This window comes from Apis florea, unplaced genomic scaffold (assembly GCF_048593485.1).
Source record: "Apis florea isolate Af1SG1 unplaced genomic scaffold, ASM4859348v1 contig_3803_pilon, whole genome shotgun sequence".
NCBI lineage: Eukaryota > Metazoa > Arthropoda > Insecta > Hymenoptera > Apidae > Apis > Apis florea.
Window position 1 is genome coordinate 2,215,703 of NW_028256864.1, and position 27,502 is coordinate 2,243,204.

Consider the following 27,502-nt stretch of genomic DNA (forward strand, 5'->3'; position numbering starts at 1 on the left):
CAATCGTATTAATTTAGATACACAAAACTAAGGCTCACTCGGGAAGATTGATATTTCTTCACTTTATAATAGATAGAAACGACAGGTCATATATTTAAAAAAGAAAAAGAATACGAATCATGGACACAAATTAACGAGCCAATGCCTGAAAACGCATTCCTCGAGATTCTCACACAACCGAGCCGCTTATCAGCGTGGCAACGGATCGTGGGATTCGACTGGAAGGAACGTCTTCGGATCGAGGCCACGGATGACTAAACCGAAACGGTGTTCCTCCGGACGAAGAGCCAGTCCGTTTTCTAACAATAAAACCGACACTCTGTCGCTCGTTACGAAACTTGACGCCTTTGTTGTTTCCACGTAGGGCTCCGGGAGTGTGTGACCTTACGTGATCCTCGGCCACATGACAATGGACCGGATTTCACCTCGCGCCTCTTCGCACGGTTTCCATCGGCGGTGGCATCGTGGCTCAACCAGCTAAACTCTTCCTGGACGGGAGGGAGGAGGAGTTGAGAATCACGACCCAACCATACCCGCCATTTTTCCATTCCATTTCGCGGCATTCGATTCATGAAGACATAATGGAAGCTGTCCCGCTACGCCGACGAATTCGAGACGACTCGTCTAATCGATGCATGTACCGTTCTCTCTCTCTCTCTGCTTTCGCGGACGAACTCGAGGGATCTTGAGGAGAATTTTCTTTGCGGCTGATTCTTGGTATTTTGCTTGTGGTATCTTTTTTTTTTTGGAAGGAAGGATGACAAAAAAAATTTTATAGAAAATCTTGGATGCTAATGATGCTATGTTATTACGAGGATTTTATTTTGTTACGTGAGGTGTAAAAAGAAAAATCGATTTTTAAGTAATCTCATCAATTACGATCATCGGTTTAACGATTTATTTTCAGCGTGAAGAAGAGGATAGAATTTCGATAGAATTTCTGATCAACTGCTATATATCCGTAAAATCACACTTTTCCTTTCCTTTGACGTAACGTAGAAATTTAACGTTGAATGGAGAGGCACAGCGGTGCACTAATAGAAATATAAATAACAGATTCACTTACGGCCAACCAATCATTCCGCGGTAAGCTTATCACGTCTTAAAAGGCTGGGGACCTTAATGGCTGTGGTAGCAAATAGAGCGAGGGTATTTATGAATATTTACGCTAGCAACGTGCGTCTATATTTTTTTTTTCCCCTCTCTCAGGGTGTAACGTTATTACGGTGATAAATTTTAATCGCGGCGCCGGTCAGTAAGATCGTTAAAAAGAATTACCAGAGCGTTCGAGGAAAGGGAAACGCGATGAAATGACACGCAAAGTGGCCACATAGCTTTCGTAAACGCAGAGAAATGCCGGGGCTTCTGTTTCTTTTCTTCTCTATTTTTCTCCATTTCTTCTCTCTCTCTCTCTCTCTCTCAACCTCCTCTTTTTTATTTCTCGTCGATGAACGTCACGAAACGAGAAGAGACGAGGCTATTCGATTACGCGAGGAAATAATCAACGAGCTCGGATGTGGGCCACGGTTAAAAATACGCGGCAATGCAGAAATGGGATATCTGTTAAGAATAAACCGACCGGAATAGATTTTTCGAATCGTCGATGCGTTTCCAGACGATCTAGTTGCCAGTCGATCATCCAATTGGACGCTGTAATAATTTCGCAGTCGTTGTGTGCTAGATGAAAAACTCGAACGATTACTCCTCGTTAAATCTTAGTTGGAAACGATGACATTGACGCTTACAAGTCCTCGAATTAATTTAAAGAGGAAATATATATAGGTCGGAGTTGGGGGGGGGGGGGGGGAAATTTCTTCTTCGTACTAGTTTCAATTCCAATCGAGTCATCGAGTTATCTTTCGGACCATTTGACTTAATTTCATCGTAAAAATGTGACGCAAATACGGTGAAAGTTCTTCTTCATTCCACGTCGAAAATTTTTTTACCGCATGGTTCATTTTCTATGATTGGTTTCTCGATAAAAATCAACTTCTGCTTAAATTTATTTGTGTTTCGACTCGGTTCGACGTTGAGAACAGTATTATTATCATTATTCTTTCTTCGTTAATTTTTATAGAAAAAGATTTCTAGAAACGGATTAACGACGAGTATAGATATCTTCTAGTAACTTTTACATCGCTACAAGTACCATGTATTTAGAAGAAGAAAAGCTAGGTAGCTCAAGAACCCTGTATAATAACCAGATAATTAATTATTAAACAAAATAATACTTAACAACATTACGATCTCTTATTACGATCTTTCTTTTTTCTTTTTTCTTTTTTTTTTTTTGCACGAACGCAATAAAAAAAGAAGAGAGGAGAGGGAGGGAGAGAGGGAGAGAGGGGGGGGGGAGGGACAAAAAACAAAGCTTAAATTCCAACCAATTACAATAAATACCGCGTGAAAGGAATTCTCGGCTCGAGAAAAATTTAAGACTCGCCATCTCAAAGACTACAATAAGCCCTTAAAATTTTAAACCCCTCGCTCTTCAATGCCCCCTATATATTCCTCGAACGAAATTATCGAGAGGCACGTTGACGAGCAGTAATTCTCCCAGCACGGTGTGGAAACGTGTCTCGCGTACACCCTTGTTGTCCCATGACTGGTCCTGAACCTTGCTGGGAACCTTATATCCCCCCAAGGACAAACCGGAGGAGGCGGATCCTCCTTGTTTCGCGTACGATTATCGGCGATCCGCCACTTACACGTTTGCGTATCTGCGCATTTCTGTGTTTCCATCGTGTTACCACGCGACGTGACGATTCCCGTACGTGAGTTATTTCCGCGCGCGGGGTCCAACGAGCCGTGTCGCCCCACGTTGCCGCGACGTCACTTCCGTCTAGGCAGGTTGAACAAACCCTGGCTTGTTTTACGCGTGACAATGGTCTCGGGAATGGACTCGTAAAACGTACAGTGTTTCGTGCGAGTTTTATGGGCTTCTACTATTTATTCTGCGCGAATGTTAGTTTATCCTTCTTTTTTAACTGCCTGCCGTTACGTGCGCCTAGCGTCCAGCGTGGATAAAATCCACCCCCACGCTCCCCAATTATATATTTAGACCCGACGATCGATGTTTCCGGAATCGATTCGCATTATCGGCCGCGCCCGTTGAATGGGAATTATTCGATTTCAGCGTGCGGACGTGCGGCGCGAAACGAATCGCCGCGAAATATTGAATGAATATTGGTGATAAAGGATGATTTAATTTTTCATTTTCGTACGGAGCATATCGAATGAGAAAGTTCTAATAATCGAAGATTCTATTCGGATATCTTCGTTGTATTATTTCACGTTGGATTCGAGGATGTTCGCGTGAAAGAGATATTTTAAACCGCCTCTCCTTTCCTTTTCACGCTATAAATCAACACCACGAGATTTAACCAACCACGCTTGCGATCCAAACAAGTATCGAAAGACCAACAACTTCCACCCGATAACTAAACCGAGCTAAACTCTCGAAACATCAAAGTTCCCGCGTATATAAATATCCACGATAGTTTCTCCAAAATTTCTAACGCAGGCATCCTACTATACCTCGTTGTTTCCCGCACGATTGGGGATAAATCGCCAACCCGACCGATCCCGAACGCTTGGAACAAAAGTCGCGCACGTTCGTTGCACTCCGAATTTAGAATGCGATCACGGTACAATGACCCAGATAGCCGTTCAGCCTCGTTAAAAGGGGAACCCTTGCTCGTGGCCCTCCCGCGCGTCAAGTATCAATTAAACCTTGCCTTCGTTCTCCCGATCTCCCATGTAATTGGTCCATCGGACCAACGGATCGCTCCCTTTGAACTGGTAATATATTTCTGGCCGAAGAAACGCGCGAAAGGCTCGCTCCATTCCTCTCTCTCTCTCTCTCTCTCTCCTGTGTCTCTCGACGTTTCGTTTCTAGCTCGGGTATACACTTTCTTCTTCTTCGTTGAGGAAAGAGAAGCGAGATGGAAAAGTCGAATGAAATAACGCGGTCCTCGTTAAAAATCCTTTTGTCAGCCTCTTTAAAAGGGCCACGCGCTTGTGTCAATCTCGGATACGGGATTTTTTTGACGGGAGATAATATGGATATCTGATGCGGGGAGATAAATGATTCGAGAGATTCGTGAATAAGTTAGTTAGTAAAAGAGAGGAAGTTGGCGTGGATGGAAAGTTGGAAAGTATTTTTTCGAACGTGTCCTCCTCGAGTGGGTTCTTCGCGAAATCTTTATTATCGCTTTCGTAGATTCGATGAAAAGAGAAGAGATAATTCTCGATGCACAAGGGGCCGCGATTTGGATCTGCAAAGAGCACTGGTTGAAGGGAGCAACCTGCCAAATGAGGAGCGCGTCGACCGTGCCCGTATAAGTCACAGTCATGACATTAAGTGGTTCACGCGCTCACTGCCATACTGCTTTTATATGGTCCAGCTTCAACTTTCCATTCGAGCTAAGAATTTCACGAAAATATCGCACCACTCAAAATATATACATCGATATCCATTTAAGATCCAACTTCAAATTGTCGTCATTTACCTTATCCACCATTTATTCAAAATTCAACAAGAGTTAATCGCTCCTAATAATAATCATTCTCAACAAAATATTTCTCAAAAGATCGAAATCGCGAAGAGACTCGAACAAGGGTTGAAAAGTTGGTTATCAGCATTTTAAATCACGACATCCAAGCCGATTTTTATTATGGCACTCGGAGCCAGCCGCGGTGAATTCGCGCAGTGTCGTCTCGTCTCGACTCGTCTCGAAACAAGAGCGAGCCGAACGAATTGTGAGAACAAAAACGGCGTACGCTTCTCACGAGCCTCATCGATTCTGCCCGGTTGAAATTCCCCCTGTTCGAAAGTATGGTATCGTTTGTACCAAGAGGAGGGGGGGGGGGGAGGGCAAAGAAATAGAGGAGAACGACATTCCATGAATTTCCATCGCGGTTTGCTCCTCCTCCGGCTGGCTGGCTGGCCGCGGATTTCTTCATTGACAATCGTGATTCAGTAACGAGCCTCCGGGAATCGTACGGTTCGAGGAGGCTCTCCTCCTTCTCCTCCCCCTCCTCGATTCACGGGACGTTGAGGAGGACAAAGACGATGGATCACGGTTCAGCCTCGTGAGTGGCAATTAACCGCGGACCAGATCTGGATTTCCAAGCTGGACGCGACCTGTTTTTGCGGCCTTCGATTCGCCTCTCGACCGAGCATTTTCATTATTTCAGATCCGGCGACAACTGTGCGCCGATAAACATTTCCGCTCCATTTTCCAACGGAAACGACGGATAGGATCCCTTCGTGTTTTAAACGTAGCTCGAGGAGAGGTGGAGTAGGGAAAAGAGTTTTCTTTGATTTATCCGTCTCTCGTGGCGGATTCTTGATTTTCGGATGGATAGATCCTCACAGTGTCATGTAAACGTTGTGCTGTTTAGGTGTAGAAGCGTTGGCCGATGAAATTTTGGAGATAAGCCAACGAGCGTTTGTTAAATGAAGGATAATTTAAATGAAATATCGGTGGAGATAGGTGTTCTGAAACTCTGTTTCGTGCAAAATTCGAAGTTGAATGAATCAAGGCGCATTGTTAAAGTAAAATTTCGATCGAGTTAAATGCATTAGAAGAGAATACAAGTGTTTTCTACGAGCAGCTTGAAGAAAATTATTTAATCTAATGCCATTAATTATATAGTCACGGAATAGTTGGCCTTGTCTGCTTCTCGCACATCCGGTATTATTCTCGAACAACAGGCGATTGCGCCAATCCGAGAATACGAGACGTGAATTCCGCTCTAACCGAAGGATATCGTTCGTTGTACAAATTGTTTGAGCTTGTTTCCAGTGAAGTTATTCGATAAATTAAAAGAGGAAATCAAAATGCAAATTTTCTTAGATTCGAATATACGAAGCAACATTTTAAGAGAGGAATTAAGTATAATTATTAATAACGCAATTAAAATAGTTGTATGATATTCCTATTAATTAATTTCCTCAATTAAAAAATTTCGCGTTATCGCATTTAATTAACTTCCTCAATTTAGGAAGAGTTGGGTTTAATTAAGACAATTTCCTATGTAATTTTAAAAATAGTTGTAGATCTAAAATCTTGAAACTTTTTCTTCGATTACTTTCGTAGGATATGAAAATATTATATTCCCAAGAAGAAAAAGAACATCAAAGAATAATGCAAATAATAGGTGACACGATTTCTGTTTCTAACAAGAACTCGTTAAATGTTAGTCATAAAATCTTTATGAGAGTTAAATCCTGATAGAACCACGTTCTGATTGGTCGATTAACGGCACGTAATCGGGGCATTTAACCAGTTATTAAGGATCAGCCCTCGTTTTCGTGATCGAATATTCAAATTCTCGAAGAATTACTGGTAATCCATCGAAGATACAAATCGATCGTCGAATTATCACGTGATTCTCTCCGATAAATTCTCTGTAATAACTTGTTCAATTTTCGACTCTTCGGCCCGAAATTATATCCTATAAAACAAAATTATTACATTAAAGGGAATTAACGTTATGGAAGATACGAATATGGATACGAGGATACTTTAAACTATTAAAATAAAAACGTAGGATTATTAAATTTTACTACATTTCGTTCATAATATTTAACGATCAAAAAGTTCCTTAACAAATTTAATTTCGACATTTCTTCCAAATTCGTCATATCCAAAAATTAACAAAAAATAAGTAAAAATTCTCCACTTAAAACCAACCGATTTAACAACATCCAAAAAAAAAAAATAAACAAATATTCTTCGCCAGAAACAGAGGATCGATTTAAGAGAATACTCTTTCGTATCCACATTTTCATCGCAATACCAACATTTTACAAATTCCATTACGAAAAAAAAGATCGACGAAACGAACAACGACAAATAAATAAATGCATCCAATCCACAAAAAAAAAAGGGCTCGATCGATCCGAGAAGAAGAAACCAGCAGCCTCCATCTCTCCTTAATGAACTTACACACGTACGTTGCGAGGCCACCTTCGCAAGAACTAAATCCTCATTTAACCAGATCTAGATCTCGAGACGTTGATCGACGGATCGGGCTCGATCTCGTCCATCCTCTCGCTCCTCTGTTCAGCCACCGAGTGCCCGTTTCACGATCCAATTTCCATCTGTTCCCGCGCCGGCTAGTTCGCTCCTCGTAAATAGAGGAGACGCTTTTACGTTAATCGGCCATAAGGAGCGTACGAGCAACTTAGCCTCCTCCAACGCCCGTGTTACGGTATCACGGGGATGCAAATTTCGCCGATATCGGCGAATGAGCTTGCTAATTTCGACGGTTATCCGCTAATGCAAAATTCCACGCCGGTGTGTACGTGGCCTGTTTCATTTGGTCAAAAATAGAACCTCTCTGTTCGATATCGTCCAACAGGCATGCAAACTCTGCCTCTTCGTGTCCGATTAGACCACGGCCATGGATTAGAGGACAAGGTTTCGAGCGCCTCCTTTAAGGCTCGAGATTAGAAGCGTGGCGCGGGTAATTTTCCAATTTGAATTTCATCAGTTGTTGATAAAGGGGTGTGGTGGAAGGAATATTTAATACGTTCGGCGCGGAATACGGGAGAGATTTATTTTCTTCGAGTACGGTTTCACGGGAGAGATTCGATTCTCTGTTTAAATAATAGAGATTGTGCGTGGAATAAGCGTAAATGAAAATCAAGAAGCGCGATCGAGAGAGAAGTAAGAAATTCCAGAGACCTTGGTGCAGTTTTGAATCGAGAAAAAACACGTGCTTTAATGCGGCAGAATTAGTTACGAGTAAATCGTTGATTTCATTACTTCGCTCCTTTATTACTCTCGCTATCGCGTGTTTTATCGTATCCGCGTGGTCGTGAGTTTAACGAGAGAACTTGTTTGATTTGCTCTAGTTAAGATTCAGTTTAGATCAATGCAGGATTAATTGCGCCGCGTGTAACAGACGGATTTCCGGTCTGCACTTATCGAAACGACTGGATAAATAAAAAGAAAAAAATGTTCGAGGCAAATACTATGGAACGTTGACACGCGAGCAAACTAGGGATAAATTATAAAACGTTTCAAAATTTATGTAACGAGTATAGATATGATATACAGATAGATTCATAATTGACCGATTGCATTTTTCTTACTCGTCCATTTTATTTGGTTTTTCATTAAGCCATTAATTCCATTAGCAACGATGAATGAAACAAACGATTAAATAAATAAATCTTTGTCCGCTTTCGAATCGAATGGAATATTTCGAACATTTACCGATAAATTTTCGGGAAAAATATTCAGCAAACAAAAAAATAGAGAGAAAAAAGAGGAAGAAGAAATTAAACACAATATTTCATCCCTCTTTAATTATTCCAAAATCTAAATTCAAATTCCGTATATAATAGAAAATGAACCTAGGACAAAATTAATTTGCAAATATTATATTACTGATTTTACAAGCGAGAATGAAACTGACGTTAATAACCGGATTAAATATCAAATTCTATATTTCCTTTCAATTTGCTTAAACCAACAAACTCTGTTATCCCCGAATTATACCAGGAATTAAGAATACAAAAACTTTAACCGCCGACTTCAATTCAATCCCGCTCGAAAACGCCAATCCCAACCTCGACTCATTACAAAACTCAATATCGCGATCCCATCATCATTCAAACCGCCTCTCCTTCATTTCAATTTCAACTTCTTCCTCCTCCTCCTCCTCCTCCTCCTCCTCCTCTCGAACCGTGCCGTGTCTTCATCCCCGCGATGGCGGGCCGAGTTCCGGCTCCACGGTGTTGTACACGCGAAGAAGAAAACGTCTTTGCCGTGGCACGACGACCGGCGACGACGCCACGCTGTCTGGCGGCCACATTTCTCGAGACCTCTCTCGCAACTCTCTCACGGTGAAATCATTTCGCGGTGCTCGTGCCGCCCGAGGCCGTGCGTGACACTTGTTCGTGCCACGCAGCCTGGAGCCAGCTGGCCAGCCGAAACGGAACAGAGAGGCCGACCCTCTTCTTCCCGTCGCGAGGGAAAGCTGAATCGCGCCTTTTCACGATCCGATCGAACCGGCCGTTGTTCAATTTTCGCTCCGTTTTGGAGAGAAATTGCCGGATCACCTTGTTCGGCTCGAAATTGATCTAGCAGAGATCTCTCGGATCGATACTTTAGTTTCGTGCGAACGAATTGTTCCTTCTCTTCTAATGAAGAAATTTTTCAAGATCGGTCTGAACGATTTTGTTTTCAGCAGTTATTTGCAACCGAGGGAGTAAGTTTCTCTTTATCGAGCAACACTGTTCGATCTCGAACGTTCACTTTCGAGTGCAGCCAAGTAGAGGATAAGCAAGATCGTTATCCCTATCGTTCCCAAAGTACACGGTCTCTCTAAACATCTCGCGTTGCGCAACACGAACAAACAGACTCGAGGCAAACTTTGGAATTTCTTTCCAAATCGCGCAGAATGCGATTAACACCGGACCACCTGGTCGAGAAATGGCCACCGCGACACGCCGTTAAAATAACACGAAAAATTCCTACCAATCGAAATTTCTCAATCCTCGTTGATGCAGTTCCACGAATTCCACCGAAATACCATCGGAATCGTGTTATCGAACGCTCGAACAATAGCCTCTTTTCTACAAATTCCCCTACTTTTCGATCGAAAATATCGCCAGAAACGTTCTAGAAAGATTCTGTTGTCGCAGAGATCGGTCCAATTACCACCAACGGCCGTCATATCTCGCTGCTTTATTTGGCCACGATTATCAAAAGCTCCTTCTGCACGCATCCTAGACAGCCGGTCGATCCAAAGACGAAGCTCAACGTGTGTGCCCGCAGAGTGCGGGTATCGTTAGCGTGGTCGCGGGCGAGCCGGCGTATTACCATAAATTTCCATCGGACCGTTCAGAAGCCAATTAGCGTAAGTCACACCGAGATGAAGACCGCGATACGCGGTTTTACTTAAATCAACCGCGTGGAGGGAGAGAAAGAGAGAGAACCGTTTTAATACCGTGCAATCGGCGCGGCGAGCGCCAACGTATCTGGAATGGCACACTCAGATAAGCCGACGCGATATTTTCACGAAATTAAGTTAAACCTGTTATATCGTCTCGGCCGTTTGACACGTACACACAACCGGTCACGGATACTTCTCCATATTTCCGACCATCTACGCGGTTCCTCTACTAATCCCCTGGCTGGAGACTGGAAATGGAGGTTAAAAGAGTCCTGTAAGAGTTGGGACGGGACGATAAACCACGTCGAACAAAGTTGTCAGGCTTATTGGCGGTCGATCGATCGTTTTATCGGCCGGTTAAGCCTGACCTCCGCTATCGCGATCCCCGTGTTCCGCGATAAGGGGTGCTCGTGGATTTTATCGGGCGTAAGCGCGGAATTTTCTGGCATGCACGCGTCCCTCTTCTTCTTTCAATAAAATCTGCCCGTTTTCCAACATTCGTGTTCGTCGAAACGAAGGATGGCGTTCTAAAAAGTAGAGGATCATCGTTGAACACAAAGTTTGACGAAACTTTCTCCAAAGAAAAGAACTCAAACAAACGTCCCTCCCAACGCATGGCATGGCGATATCGAAAACGACGATTGCGAGCAAGAAACAGCGACAAGGAGAAAACGATCCTTTCTTCTTGACACGAAAACATCGATCAACCGATCCTCGATTAACTTTAAGAAGAATTAAGAAAAAAAAAAAAAAAGGAAAACACATCTCTGACGCGTCCTCCCAATAATGAAATTCTCATCGCGAGGACGAACGAGAGGAGAGATCGGTGGAGGATAGAAGATAGGGAAAGAGCGTTTGAATTGGTATGGGAGACGTGAGCGAGCCACGATCCAATTATGCAGGCCATGCGGGATGCGCATCTCGCAGTTTAAGTTTCCTCGAGCGTCCAACTATTCTAGGCGAGGAGTCGCGTGATCGTACAGGTGCGAAACTCGTGCAACGCACCGCTAAAAACTAGATCCAACTAGGCCTACGCTTCTGCGGATCATTATAACGGTCCGGCATAGAAATGTATGTATGCACGCGCGAACATTTATGAGAGAACGAGACAATGTAATGATACGTTTTGGCCTGAATCAAGAGATTGGAAATGGATACGTGTGGGTAGAGAAATAAACGAAAACGAGACGCGTGGCAATGAGCGGTTAATCTATGTGGATCGCGAGTTAATCGGAATCGAGGGGACCGTTAACGCTTAGAACGCTGTGGGCGGACGTATTCGTGAAAATCGTTGCTGCGACCTGTAAAAGGCGGATACATAATGATACGTTCCGGCTAATGGCGAATGGGCTCAATTATCTGCAATTATCCGATTTTATTAGTCGGGGGTCTTAAATTATACGACCGATTAAGGGGGTTTCAGGCCTAGTCTGATAAAACGGTAACAGTTTTATGCATCAGTTCGAATGGGAAAAATATAATAAAGTTCATGAAGCACGGGTGAGAAAGGATTACAGGCCCACCTGCGACCTACTGTTCGATTGTACACACCTGCCATACAGCATCCACGTTCAATTTCGTACGTCAAGGATTAAGACACGAAGCCCAAATTTGTATTTCTTCTCTCTTTTTTTTTTTCCATCTTACTTTATTATTATTAAATATTGCTCTCGTCTACATTCGGAATCGGCCCACACCGTACATTTATATTTACGACCATTAATGACCGCTTCCAGTTAAATGATACATTGCACACCGCGTGGCAAAAATGTGCCGTAGCTTCATTGCCTTTGCCAAGGTTCGGCTCGAAAATTTTTTTCTCTCGATCGAGGGGAGAGGAGCTTCGATCGGGCACTTTCCACGAGGGAGAAACGATCGAAACAACGAAAAATGGCACGCTTTCGACGATTTCCGTCGAATTTAAGCCAATGCCCAATGATATAATCGAGTATAAGAAAGTTTCGAGCGCCTCGTTCTTAATACGATCGCAATTAGAGGAAGAACGTGCAATTATTAGGAAAGCTGTACGATCTGGGAAATCGAAAATTATTTCCTGCTATTTTTTTCTTTTTCTTTTTTTTTTTTTTTTTTCGTTTTTTGCAAACGTGATGAGAGCGTACACGGTGTTCCAAGAACGGAAGCGTATCCTGTGATCATGCACCAGGATCGTTTTATTGGATACCTGGTGGCGTTAATTTTATAATCAACCGATCTGTCGATGATTACACGATCAACTCTGTTAAACTTCCTTTGGAAAATTAAATTCAAATGCTCGATTATTAAAATATATTATTAATTATAAAAAGAATTACTTTGTCGTTCTTTCTCTTAGGAATATTTCTATGTATTTATATTCCTTCGACTTTGGATGCTCGAATTGTCGGCATTATATTTTCTGAAAAATTAACCAGGGCTCTACTAAAAGAATGTATCGAAAAATCTATTTTTCAACACGTTCGAATATCACATACCATATTTCTATCGAATAGTTTCATTTGATCACACGATATATAGAGGATTCCCAAAATGTGGCATGACGATACGTAACAAAATTTTATCAAGTTTCAGATTCTAATAATTACTAAAGATCCGCGTGCCAAAATTTAAATATAACTAGGAAAATCAATTCCAACTATCTAATTCCCCCCACAATCTATTCTCCACATATAATTCCATCGTAGACCAAAACCATCTCATCCAAAAACTCGAAACATTGCCTCTCCTCGATTATCATGGATAACTGTAACGACGTTCCACGACTATCGAGGATTAATCCGAAATTAGCCGCGCTCGAAGAAGCTGCTGCTGGGGTCGGTCCTCGGGCAGGTTGACAGGCGCAACGGCAGCCGACATTCCTTCGTCAATCGGAGTAAACCGGTTGCCATAAATTCGCGCGAACGAACGCGACTGTCCCGTGGCCCGTTTCAGCCCGTTTCTGCCGGCGATACCAGTATCCGCTTGCCGGAGTACTTTTTCTCCTAGTACGGCCACTCTGGTTCTCGATCCGCGCGACGCGACGCGACGCGTGAACGCGCCGATCGCCTGTATAAATCGCGCGACACCGCAAAAACCTCGTATTATATTTTGCAACGAGCCAAGAGCTCTCTGTCTCTCTCGTTGAAATAACTCTCTTTCTCTTTTTTCTTTTTTGTTTTCGTATTTTCGTCCGCAATATTCAGATGTTTTTGAAGATTTATCGATCGTGACGGTGAAATATTGGGATGTCGCGTCAGGTGGGTTCGAAGATTTATTACACGAGGAAGAAACTTTGTAAAACTTTGTTCCTTTTTTTTTTTTTTAATCGCGATTTATAGTACGGAGAAGCTTTGAAAGAAAGGGTTACAAGGTGAAAAGTGAAGTAAGTTTGGAATGTTCTGGTAGAATAGAAATAGAATGGAAAAGAGAATATAGAATTATAGGCGAGGTCAACAGGAGAGCTTTCAATTTCTTCTTCTTTTTTTTTTTTTCTGTCACGAAAAAAATAGGAATTTTCGGAACGATTTCGAATATATGTATGTTTACTACATGTACAACAGCTTTGTTTTCGAGTTTGGATCGTTTAGTTTTTCGATTCCAGCATACGAGAGGTTTACGAGTTTCCATTAATCCACGTCGTAGCTTAAAGCGGCGAGACACTCGATCTTCGTGTTACTTCGCCACTGCTAACTGGATACCTTTTTCCCCGTACTGATGAATATTCATCGGCAATTTATCACGATGCAAAAATCGAGCCGTTTTCGATTAAAATCGGCTCCCGACGTTTCAAACTCATGACTATTTCTGTTCCTGCGCTCGATACGCGTTGATACTCCCAACCATCGAAACGAAACTCGGTCGCCCATCTGTTGCCGTTTCCTTCCGTTCGAAACGGAAATTTCGTCAATCACGGTCGTGGTGAAAAAGAAAGAGAAAAAAAAAAAAAAACTGCGAAACAATAATTTACGACCAACGTTCGTTCAATCTTCCCTCGTCTGGCCAATATTATTTGCCAATAAATAAATATTCGATCGTTGCCAATGATAAAATCTTTCGAATCGTGTCTCATTAAAATTAATCGATTCTACATCTTCTAACGTAAATAATAAATTTAACCATACTCGTTCACCGTCGTAGAACTTCGAACGTTCACGACGGAGGCTACAGAGTGTCGCAACAACAATAACCTTGGACAGAAAATAAAAATTCTCCGCGCCCCAATTCCCTTGTTCCAAAAACTAAAAACAAAAAAAAAAGTGGGGGGAGGGGGGGAATCACTTGGAAATTCGTATCACCAAACTCACCTTCTTCACCATTCCTTCTCCACCACCTATTATTGCAAAATAGATCTCGCGATTCTATTTTTCACGGCCGTTATTACACTTTCCCTCGGCTCGAGCGTGAACATTCGAGGGAAGAGAAGAATTTGAAAGAGAAAAAAAAAAAAAAAAAAAAAGAAAAAGAAAAAGAAAAAGACTAGAAACTTCGAAACTCGCGCTTCTCGGAACGTCACGGAGCGGATTTCATCACGCTCTAGTATGCAGCAGGCGTGCATTTGCGCAATCGAACGATGCAGGTGCAACTGGCAGCCGTGCCGCGCAGTCTGCCAGGCCTCGACTTTCAGCAGGGTCTCGCGTGTACCGAACCAGTTTCCAGCTTTTACGCGGCGACGAGCGACTGTCATCGTGCGCACACACTGCTGCTCCTCCGTCATCCTCCACGTACACCTCGAAACCTTCGCAATTCCGCGTCTGCAATTACCTCTCCTCCTCTGTCTCTGCGCGCTGTCTCCGCAACCTTAGAGACGTGTTTCTCGAAAACAGGAGATGGAAAAGGAGGGAGAGAGAGAGAGAGGATAGTGCATGGGACTTGGCTTTTGCAACCAGAGATTAATTAAGAGAGTTTCCATGATTTTGTTGGAAGGGAGGATGATATGCTTTATTCGCTATTACTTTTGTTAAATATTTTAAATATCGATCCGAAGAGAGAGCTGGATACAGTTATATTATTAATTAAGGCACAGGGAAAGGTTGATTGTAAGGATTTCAATGATCGTTGTGGATATGTGATTGACTTGATTTAGAAAAGGAAAAAAAAAAAAAAAGACAAGTAATCAGGATTAGAACTGGTTCTCTTAATTGGTTAACGGGGAGGCCAACAGGAGGCATTTCATACTTAGACGTAGAAAAGTGAAATTGAGTTCTCTTGGATTCGAACAGCTGAATTTATTGTATTATCGAGTTGCCTTCGTTAAAGACTAATTAATAATAATAACGGTGGGCTCGTTACTTTTTCTTCCTTATTTACGAACCTTGATATTGATTTAATTGTGCGAATCTCAACATCACCCGATCCACAAACACGCTCTGTGCAATATCTAAATCGACGGCCGAGCTTTCACTTTCACTTTCGGCTCATCTCATGGCCAAACGATCTTAATTAACTTTCCCATCTGCGAATATTCGATTCATCCAACTGTGAACGCGTACAGGTGGTTACAAAAGTTCGTTCGATCGATTATTTCGTAATCCGGATCATTGGATCGTATAAATAGTTAGAACGTTTAATTTCTGAGTATTAGAATGTTTTTTTTGAATTATTGAGTAATAATATACGGATATAAAGAAATATTAAAATGCTTGGATCGCATGAAAAAATCTACAGACATTGCTAGAAATGTTAATTACAAGAATATTTGGAACGCTCGAATAGAAAAAGGGGCGAATAGAAAGCCAAATAGAATAATTTGGATATTCGAATATCCCGGTAATATTTGAATATAAATTAGCATTACGAGTATTCTGTTAATCACGAGAGTGTTCGAACTATTTAACGATTTAGAAAATTAAAATCACGTATAATTAACACAGTGACGGAGTTTCCACGTACGTGCAAAGGAACACGTACAAATAAACAGCAATAACAAGGAGACGTCATGGACGCTATCTCGCACCTGACGCGCGTGAAAAGGTCAACGACGCGTAGCGTAGCATTCAGAAACGAGCGAATGCCCGGCATTGCCGTCTCAAATTCATCGAATTCCGTCTGGCTGTGTGAAACGAGGTGAAGGAAAGCGCGGGTTCAAAGGTTTCCCGCAACACGTATGCGCGCCATGTCTCCCCAGCCACGATCCACTTCCCCGTTTCCAGGAAGTTCGCCGGGCTAACCGTCAAATTACTTTCGAACCCGTCCCAAGTGGGACGCTTTGATACACGATCGTAAATCGAACCGTTTCGATGGTAATTACCGCCGATCGATCCCACGTCGGATTTCGGTTTTACTGGGACGAGGATGGGCCTCGTCTCCTCGACTGTTCTCGCAGGGACGAAGATTGCTGGAAGAGCAGGCGAAAGGTGCACGGTCTGACAGCGAAAGTCCCCCGATTCTATCCACGAGTGTACGGACGAATGGGTCGGAAAGTAGACGATTGTCTGATAAAATTTGAAAGGAAGTTTCTTTTCCTGGTTTCAGCGAGCGAAGCTGGCTGGTGGAGAGATGAGTTGAGCCGATATCCGTGCTTTTGCGAACGTATCGAATGATTCGTGGAAAGATAATACAGGGTGTATGTAAAAATGAAGTAAAAAGAAAATTACTTTGGAGAAAATTTAACAAGTAATGAAATAACTCGAAGTGGTAATTACATGGAATAAAGAGGAAAATCAGGATTATCAGCTCGCTTATTTCAACAAGTTTTCGAGATATTCGTGAAAAAACTTATGATGTACAAAATCATCGAGATGAGAAGGAAAAAAATATCACAGTCATTACTACTTAGAAAGATAAAATTCACCCGTCGAACCAGTATTCTTGATCGACGTGTATTCCTGTTTGGCAACACACGAATATATCCCGGATCCTTTCTCTTTTTTCCGACGATGATCGAACATCCGATTCCCAGAAGGGATACACGACGAAACACTCCGCGTCTCTAACTTTCTCCCCGATCCGAGTCCTGGGCGCCTATTAATTTCGACAATCGAAAAACGAAGCCACGACCTTGCACCCGTGACCGAGGCAAAGCTCTATTATAGGTGAAAGCAGCGCGAACGAGGTGCTGCACACGTGGAGACGATCATCCACCGGAACGGTGTACGCCTTGCGAAAGCAAAAGTCGAGGCCCCTGGCGTTGACGTGTTTTCTCGTGAAACGTTCCGCGAAACGAGCATTCCTTACGAAATGGCTGATTAGTCGATACAGTGCCACGGGCGGCACGTGCGTTTCAATGGAACAGCGCATAAGCTGAGAAGCCTTCCGTGATTCCGTGCTCGAAAGTAAAACGTACCTTTTGGCGCGTGTCTTTTGTCGAGCGAAGATAGCATCTCGGTTATCAGAGATTTTGACGAAGAAGATTTTGTACCGCATCGAATTTCACGCGTATGAAGGATTTGGTAGAAATGAAATTTTGATTGTTTGAGTCGTGATTCTATGAAAGAATGAGAAGTAGAAAGTATTTTACGTTAAGATTTCTGTATTTGTATCGTCAATTCGTAGAATGAATTATTTTATAAAATATTAAGATCATATCTATTTAATTATTCGAATTAATATACATTTAAATATTTATTCGATACTCGCAGAGACAAAATCAATTCGTTAATTCAGTCGAAGCAAGTGAATTTGTTAATGAAATGAAATTTCATTAAGGACCATTAATATATATATATATATATACAATTTATCGAGTAGTTTTCGATGTCACGCTCAATTAATTTTCGCGATTAATTCGAACCCATCTAAATATAAAGTCAAGGACTATTTTTGCCCGTATTCGATACTCGACGATTGTTTGCAGATACCTTGAACGAGCTCGTTCGGCCGTGAAAAATTTGCTTTCAAATGAGAATTACGATCGACGAATTTGCAGAGTCAGTAATCACGGCGAGTTGATAATAGTGAATTCTCAAGGTCACGTCATGGATCGATAGGCCACGTTTGAGAATCGGGTCAATGCGACGATAAAACGAGAATAAAAGAGAAAAAAGAAAGAAAAATATTCTCGACAAGTTTAAAAAGAAACGTCTCGTGGAACAATATTGATCCAATACGCTAAGAATTAAATCTAAAAGTCATAAATATCGCAGCTATTTTCTCGAGAAGTACAGATAATAATTTACCTACTTCATAAAATTTAATAGTTTTGTACATTATTTATGATTTAGGTCACTAGTTTGTCCACAAGAAAATTTCTAAGAATTTTACGTATACATATCCAACTTCACAATTAACACTTACTACTCTTATATCTCTTCCATAAATTATCTTCCATTTGTCCTCAAATTCCAATAATGCCAGAACTCGTAACAATTACGAACGTACATAAATTTAATAGTTAAGCAATTTTATCACCATATATCTCTTCCACCAACCTGTACCTACTCTCTCGTCGCACACCTATGCTCTCTCGCACACGCATTCCGGCTCAAAAATCACGTCAATTATGATCGATTCTCCCGTCCCGTGTTGCAATTGTCCGCAAAAAAAAAAAAAAAAAAAAAAACGATATATCGAATGATTTCGTATGCCACGCGTTTAATACCATAAACGCGCTCAACGTGCTTTCTCTCCATCTAGGGAGACCCCGCTCGAAAAATATTCCCGCGTATACAAGCGCTTTTTTCTCTCTCTCTCTCTCTCTCTCTCTCTCTCTCTCTCTCTCTCTCTGCTCACTCTCTGCGGCCACAGAGAAGCCCGCGTACACTTGTCGGCCATTTCACGCGAGAGAGACTCCGCGACATTTTCTATTTATTAAATACACGAGCACGCATAACGCTAACGCGGTGTCCACTCGCTTCCGGTGAGAGCACCGACACTTGTTGCAGCTGCGCGCGTGTCTACGCACGTGTGAGCGGCTCACTAATAGCGAGTAGAACGCGCGGGCCCGGTGGGACCGTTTATGGGCATGAAAGTCCCCGATCTCCGCGAACGCCGACCATCTATCGATCGTTGTTGGGCCGCGTAACGCGCCGACAACCGGCCAAGAAAGCTTTATTACCGGTTCCGCCGATTTTTCGTCAATAACGCGGAGGAGAGTGGAATCGTCGCCATTTTTTTCTTCCTTTCTTTCCTTGCTTCGATGTTTTCGACTTTATTATTATTATTATTATTATTATTAATTTGTATTTCTTTTTAGGAAATTGGGTAGATCGAGAGAAAAATAAGTTTCTCGAAGGGAAAGGAGGGAGCACAAGGATATTTCGAACGATGTTTAAATTCCACGTAATCCTCGAATGTTAATACGAAAGCATGGCGAATAAATATTTGAAATAACTTGGAAAAATTAATTTAATTATTGAGTCGATGGAGGATCGATAATACGGGAAATTATTCTCTGGAAATAAAATGAAGGGGATTGAAAGGAGAAAAAAGTAGCAGCAATCAGGGATCAGTCACAATGAATTCAATCGTTCCTCTCCTTTGTGCGATTGTTACGAGTGAGGCGCGTGAATGGATCCGAGTAATTTTCTCTCTTGAGATAGCACGGATTGATCCTCGTGATCTTAATCGGGCGGGCCCTACGGACGAAAGGTGGGGGTTGCGTATAATTGATTTAAGCTTGCAACAAAACGCTTTTAACTCTGATTTGCGAGGCGAATGCGCGTAGCGCCCGTTCTCTCATTGTGTAATTTTGGAACACTTCCTGCTTGAGAAGGCTGAACAATAATCAACGGAGGACATTTCTTTCGGTATGATCTTTACGAGTTCCATGACACCAATCGTGTATATTCACCACGTACAATTCTCGCTTTCACATAAATTTTCTTTAAAATTTTTTTCCCTCCGTGTGCCAAATAAGAAAAACTCGTCAACAATATGTATAGTAATGGGATTTCGAATATAATTGGAAATCTTCGAGAGCCTTGATAGATTTTGTATATTATGGATTCGTCGTCGGTGTGTATAATTAAATTGTTTTAAGCCTTAAGACAAAAGTGAAAGTGCCAAATGAAACATATACCGTACGAAGTAAATCTAGAATTTTTCAAACTCTTGATTGCTTCGGCCATTATAGTCCCTGTTATCGGCATCGATTAAATTATTTAAATTAACTTGGACATTAGGGGAAATCTTTATCTTTCTTTCTCTTGATAAATTGCACGACTCGAAAGGTAATTCCATCAAGATCGAAGATCGCCTTTCAAAAAAAGAAATTCGTCATCGAATTAAAATAAAAAATCAATCGACTCGGGGATGAATTCAATTATTCAATCTGGAAGGAAGATCGGGCTCGAGAGTTATTTTCCGACGGTCATCGTCGCCGTTCCATCATGGCTGCCAACACTTTCCACGATAATTAACTCGAGTCTTATCCTGGTCACGTGACATTCGTTAGTTGTTATTCCATCCGTACGTACGTCCTCAAACAAATCGTAAGAATAGCACAAGACGGCCGAGGGACCCGCATAACAATGACCATACGCGTTGGAAACGTGTCATAACTCGTTGAATCCCGATAGCTATGGGCCTGCAATTAGTCGATGGTGAAAGAGATTCGAGATAACGAGGCGTAACTCGCCGATGCCATCGCTGTTTGGCGGAATGACGAAACTATGGGTCGTTGGAATTTCAGTTGCCGTGGGGAAATGGTCGAGGATGGAATCATAGTATCGACGCCATTGCATCTGTGCATTGCATGAAAATTCGTGAAAAGGTATTTTTAACATTTCGCGATAACGTATTTTCCACGTATTTTATCCCAACACGCTGTCATTTTACGCGTAATTTCTTATTAAAAAGTAAAATCTTTTACACGATTTGCTAACGTTGTTAAATATAACAGCTTATTCATTTTACAAGTTTTAAAATAATTTCGATATCGATCTTATGCCATCGCTGTTATTTTCGATGGCAATCATAAAAGTCACGCGTTAATATCCGTGGCCAATTGCGGTTATAGAGGTACCGGCGCGGGAATTTTTAATCGTTAATTTAAAATAATATATTAATTGTAGAATAATGAAATTAACAAGGGATCACGAGAGATATTCATCGCGGCTCGTTCTTAAATTCAATATTTTAGTGTAGAATCTAATTGACGTAAATGGAAAGTTGGTTGAAATACGGCCGGCGGTGAATGTGTTAATTAACGCCCAGGCGATATTCGTATAAAGGCGATACCGCTAGGAAATTTAATTTTTTCCTCTTAATGATTTTCAAGAAAGAGCGAAAGATTTTTAATTTTATTCCCCGATGTACATTCCCTGCTTTCTACTTTCGAATAAAGGAACGTATTTTAAATTCTCTTTCTTCAACTCGCATTTAAACAATAATGTTCAATCTCCCGATACCTTTCTCTATAATACGAATTTTACGGACTGTCCTCGCGCAACATTCGACAGAGGAACCGGCCGTGTATGCGAGCCCATTGCATATCCGCGCAATCAACGGAGTTGCAAACGTTTTCTTTTCCAACAAAAACGTACAATCGTCCGAAATTATTTTTGAACAGACTGTTATCAGCAACCTGTTATCTCTCGACGGCGTAGAAACAGCTATTCGAGAAGAATATAACACTTTGCGATACGAATTCACGCTCTGGAAGATCCGAGATAAACGTCAAATATTTGACATTCCCGCGGCACTCGGAGAATCATGAGATTGCTCAGGTGACGCGCGAGGAACGCCTCGGATGACGAATCCTTTCGGAAGCCGGAGCGACAAAGCGACTTTCCCAAAATTTCGAGAGAGACATCGTTCAAACAGATAATCCGGAAGTTCAGAGGAAGGGATCCTTGAAAAAGGATCCACCCCCTGGCCCGTAAACGTTAAGATTCTTAGAACCGCGTTTTAGGTAGAGAAACCCTCGTGGCGGCATCCACTTTATCGTAATATTCCCGATCTCGACTCTAGTAGTTTCTCTTTGAAAAATTTCTCTACCGATAAAGGATCTCTTGAAAAGGATCTCATTCGAGCAACGAAAATATTCTGGAAGGAAGGAGCAAGGAAATATGCGAAAGATACACGAGGAGAAATTTAACCCAAGATAACCAGCGATATTGCCACAATGCCGTAGAACACGTTTCCTTCCAATTTATTTTCGACTTTGGAAAATTACGACGTATCCCTTCGACCATTTCTTTTAAATCGATCTATAAGTTTGTTTATTTATCCATTCGAAGGATGTGAAAAAGAAATTATTACTTACACTTTTGCTGTGACTAGTGCTGTGCGTATGGTGAGTGTCGATCTTCATATTGGCGCATCGATTAAGAGCGTGCAATCGTCGAAACAGACTCTGCAGGGAATCAGTCTCGAGGAAGGGGTGGTCCTTGGCTACGCCAGATACGTCTATCGGGAATTGGTAATCTGGAAGAGGCAGAAAAGAAACGTTAACAAATTCGCGATTGATTTAAATTCTAATTTAAAGGATTCGAATAAGATAATTTGCACATTGGAAAAAAGAAAAAGAAAGGAAAGAAACACGCGCACTTTCAACGCGATTTTAATCGAAAATATTAAGATCCTTTTATTAATCATCGAAACGATCTCATAATTCTCGTGTCGAGAAACCTGTGTTTATCGTTCTACGTGTACCTCGGTCTAATCGAAGTAATGGCCAGTAGAATCAATTAAAACCACGCGTACCCTTCTTCGTCTCTAATTGAATTTAAACGAGTCGCCCCCTCGGAAAAATAGAAGAGCATCTACGGGCCGGGACAATGGTTGCGGCCAGCATTTTATGGGCCCATCGAGTTTACGAGGAGATTAATGCCCGCAAGCTAAATGGACACTGGCCAGGCCCCCATTCAAGATTCTTCGTTTCTGCTGTGTCCAATACACTGTGCCTGCGTGTTCGAAAGTCGATCGTTCCTTTTTTTTTTTTTTTCGCCAGTGATTCGCAAGTTTCAATCGTTTGATTAATGATCCGGGTGTAAATTACACCCCGGGGAGCTGGCTGTCGAACTTTCCACGCCGCTGTTTCGAACCTAATTTGCCGTCTAATTACGTTACGAATCGATCGATAATCTCTCGAAAATGGATAAACAGGTGTACAGCTTTTCTTTTCTCTAAAAAAAACTTCGACTTGCAAAACGATTCGAAAAATTCTATCTTTTTGATGAGATAATATTCTTTACCTTTATTTACAAAAATTCGAATATATTCGACTCTATCAACAAACAGACATAAAATTTCAAATTTTCCAATTAGAAAAGATCCAACAAACTTTCAACAAACAAACGAAACTTTTTCTCTAAAAATAGAAAAGTAACTCTCTAATGAAAACGATTCTTGCCATTCTAACCGCAAGTTTCTGGTTGCACGAACAATATCTCAAACCTTCCACCGGACAACCGTGTTTCTCCTTACAGGTAAATTCGAGGAAAGGCAAGATACGTGGATAAGTATCGCCGAAAACCGTAAAGAATCGTACTCTGGTGAGGCGAGGGAGAAAGAGAGAGAGGGGGGGGGGGGAAAGGAGGCTTTTGTGCGACTCCTTTTTTTTCTTCTTTTCCTCGAGATCCAGCTCGCGAAGCGTCGATACGTTTCGCCGTACCGTTATTTTATCCCTTATCGGCTTTCACCCGAAATTTCGTGCAGTCTCGAGGCGCAGGTGACATTATTCTTTCGTTCTCACAGCGGCCATCCGTCTCTGTCCCCTTTTGTCTCGAGACAACAGTGAATATACAGTCGCGGATGCCGCGTCGAAACTTCGGATGGCCTCCATAGCGGCTTGCGCAACGACGACCCAGATCTTTTGAACCAGATCTCGGATCTATGATCTCTCGGCTAGTCGATCGAGGCGATTCATTAAACCGGAATAATACAGTTTCTTTCGATCGATGAAGCGATTTTTCCGCTTCTTTTCTTTCTCCTGCAAAATTGAAGAGGAACAAGAAATCTCTAAGCTCGTTTCATTACTGAAATAATTGAAAGAATATTTTTATCGATTATTAAATACGTATATAAACTTCTTTTTCTATTTCAATTATTACATTATATTTTTTCCTCAGATATCTATCTATTTTTCTCTTTAAATCAATTACTGTAATGAATAAATGTTTTAAATAAATTCTCTAAGCCTGGTCATGGATAGTAAAAAATAATAGAATACATTACATGTATTATAAAATTTGCAATTAAATTTCGTTCACAAATTGTATTATTTACGATTCTAATTTTTTTCTTTACGAAAGATCGTAATATTATAACACAATTTTGAGAGGTAAAACATTATATGAAAATTTTGAGTGGACGATGATCAAACGTGTTACAATTTGACGAAGGTGAAATCTTTTTCGAGAACGATACGATACGAAATATCGCGCACAATCACTTGCCACGAAGGATGAAGGATAGCTGGAAGTAGAGGAGAGGCAAATAAATTTGTTTCTTTCAATTGGATACACCGTTCGAAAGATTCTAAGAAACGCGAAGAAGAATGAAATCTCCTTGTTAAAACCAGAGAAATTTCGAGAAATTAACCAGGAGAAATCTGTAGGAGACTTTTTCCATCGTTTATCACATTAGAGAGTATTTCGTACTTCCGCGTTTTAAATCCTAGTGATTTCTCGGAAGTTAATTATCTGGTAACATCCATGGTAACATTTGTACACAATAAGAGAACGTTTGAAAGAATTACCGCAGAATTATACGTCGTTAATTTTAAACGATTGCCGTGTAAAGCGAGGATAAGTTGTTATTAGACGAGCATCTGGATCCTCGGGTGATCAAAACATTAAACTTCATTATTCGAAAATTTAATAGAGTCCACTCTATCTCGTTTCACCGCTTCGCTCATCCACCTTGATTTTATTACAATTATGACGTCGACGTGTAACGGTACTTTCTCCACAAAAGTCTCGCCACTCATGGTGGGTTTAATAGCAACGGCCTCGCTCTCCTATTCGTCTCCCCCTCTCCCCCTCACCCCCTATCCCGCGATAATCAGGAAATTTAAACTACGCTACGTGGACGTGACGTAAACGGGATTTACATACGCCCTGGAACCACTTTCGATGAACTCATTAATATGAAAACCCTTCCCGAGATCGGTATCCACTTTCTCTGTGATAAATGATTCAACAGTTGGGATCACCCTCTCGAACGAGGTGAACACGAAAGTGTTTTAATAAAGGAACGTGTCCTGCTCCCCCTCCCCTCGACTAATTTTTTTTTTTCTAGGAAACTATCGAAACATCCCTTCACAACCATTCCTCAAATCTCGATTCTCTGAACATCTCTAAAAGATACGCGCGTTATTTACAACTTTCGAGGAGCAAGAAGAAGAGGAGGAGGAGGAGAGAACACTTTTAACGTCCACTTTCTAACTGAATAAATCAATCGGTTAGATCGGTTAACGATTAACCGGTATCGACTTGTTACGCGGTAATCTGCTTTTTCAATTCTCCACGCGATCACGGTGGTGGTGGTGGTGGTGGTGTTGGATTAAAGTAAGGATAAACGAGGCGCATCGTGATCATAACGAAATCGTTGGCCAAGACTAACTCTTGGTGCACGATCGATAGATTAACGTTAACGATTGCTCGATTACGCTCCCGCTTCCTGGATGTACTAATTGCCGGCCATTCTGCGAAGGAAACCTCTCGTTGCCGTTCACCGCCTCGCCTGACGTATCAATTAGCATCCGCGGCCGCTCGGTTTCCCTCGCTCACTCCCGGCTGTTATTAGTGCGATCGATAACTCGAATAAGCGGTCGATTTCGACGATGATCGACGAAATACGATGGAAGGGATCGATCTTGCGATCTGTATGCAATCTTAGTGGGTAATTTTAAAGATGGAAAATTTTTAAACAAAGACGAAGAGTTTTTGAGAAGAGTATATCGAAAAATTGTTCTATGATATTATAACTAACAATCGAATTTCGTTCCAACGTATTATTAAGAATGAAACAGGCATCCCGTTGGCCGTGAGTTTGATTCGACGAGTGTGAGAGGCACGAACGTAAGTGAACGTAACACTTACATCAACACGAGCATCATCGTAAAATATTCTCTTTCCTTTCGCGCGTAAAACACTCCTCAAATTAAAGTTGTCTAGACTTGTGGAACACCGATTCGCCAGGTGCGACACCAACGTGCCTCGAAAACAGATACCAGAAAGAGAGAACGAATCTTTGATTTCCTGTTACTTTGCGCAACAGGAGATAATCGTCCCAACGTTTATCTTATTTATTTTTTTCTCATCGAACAAATATTCGGCACACTTCGGATATACTTCCCCCACCTGCGAGAGAACGCCTCTCCAAAAGGAAAAGAAATATCGACTAAGTCGATTGCGTAGATTCTTTTTTTCGTCACGTGATCGAGCGAGATTCAATGAACACGAGCCATAAACGCGCGTATGACGTCAACGCTGCTCCGCGAGAATTTTTCTCATCGATCGTGTCGTGAATCATGGATCGTTCGACGCATTTTATTGAGAGAATCGTTGAGATGGTAACTTAATTAACTTCTGCCCCGATCCTTCTCGCGAGTTGCACGCGCGATCGGGAGAAGTGGGTCATCGCGCAGCGGGGATGATCGATATATAAATCTTCGGTAAGCCGAGTTATTTGGGAAGGCCTTCTGCGTGTCCCTCGATCTTTTTAGATCTCTCCTTCCTTTAAGAATCGTTTATCGGAACGATCTGGATCCGAATTGGGAAATTTCTTTTTCAAATTTCTCTTTTTTTTTTTTTTTTTTTTTTGCGTAAATGTTAAATTCCTTTAAGACGGGGAATAGAAATGTAAATGGAGGCGAGTTTGATCGTGTTTGATCACGTTGAAATATCGTGTAAATCGTTTTATTTCTCGCTAAAAATCGATTGATTTTTTTTCCCAAAGGCACAGGTTTTGGAACAGGTTCCGAAGGAATTCGAGATAATAACTCGGGGGAACAAGAAATTCAATGTTTGCGCACGCGTTTCAATGGTTTTTCAAATATATTCGAGAGCACGCGCGATTATGCTAAATATAATGGTTGCGGGGTTTTATTTCTAGGAAGAAGGTTAAAAAATGGTACGGCTAAAGATAGATAGCAGCAGCCGATAAAAATTGTACGCTCGCGATTTCGTATGCAAAGAGTTTTACGAGCGGGGAAAGAAATTCTGTTACGCTTGATTGGAGCGGAGACGAGACTTCTTCCGAGGCGCAGAGCAGAGTCTGTGGAATAACGTTTGGAAAAAGGGACAAATGCAAACGCGTATTACGTGGAACATGTGATCAAACACAGGAAAACCATCGAAATCGAAACTCGTTTCTAAATAGCAGATCGAATGCGTCCTCTCATCTCCCCGAATCTTGTAACTCGATTCTTCGACAAACCATCGTTTGATGGTATCGTTTTGCTCGTCCGACTTTTTTAAATCGAAGCTAAAACATACGAAACGAAGATTGTAGTGAGCAGAGTATATCTATATTATAGATTTCACTGAAACCGAAACTGGTTTAAATATGATCTCGTTCATCTATCCTTTCGTAACTCGATTCTCACGGACGATACTGCCCATTCATGATACTGTTCCTGACTTAATCAATGAAGATTTGAATAAAATCACGGTGAGAAAATTCAAATAGAATTTATATTATTTATATATAATATTTTTTTCTCAAATATTTTAGAACATTAAAAAGAAAGTGGGCAATGGAACAATTTTTATCCTAGAGTTCTAAA

The 27,502-nt window shown here is 41.5% G+C and overlaps 1 protein-coding gene across 3 annotated transcripts in view; it reads right to left on the reverse strand.

Annotated features, from left to right (window-relative positions):
- The window catches only part of cv-c (RhoGTPase activating protein), a 315,849-nt gene that overhangs the window by 7,018 nt on the left and 281,329 nt on the right, over positions 1 to 27,502 (reverse strand). For all 3 annotated transcript variants that reach the window (XM_086916699.1, XM_012492546.3, XM_086916700.1), the window contains one exon: positions 22,034 to 22,194. In XM_086916699.1, the coding sequence (XP_086772825.1) occupies positions 22,034 to 22,194 (161 nt within the window). The remainder of the gene's footprint in view (positions 1 to 22,033; positions 22,195 to 27,502) is intronic.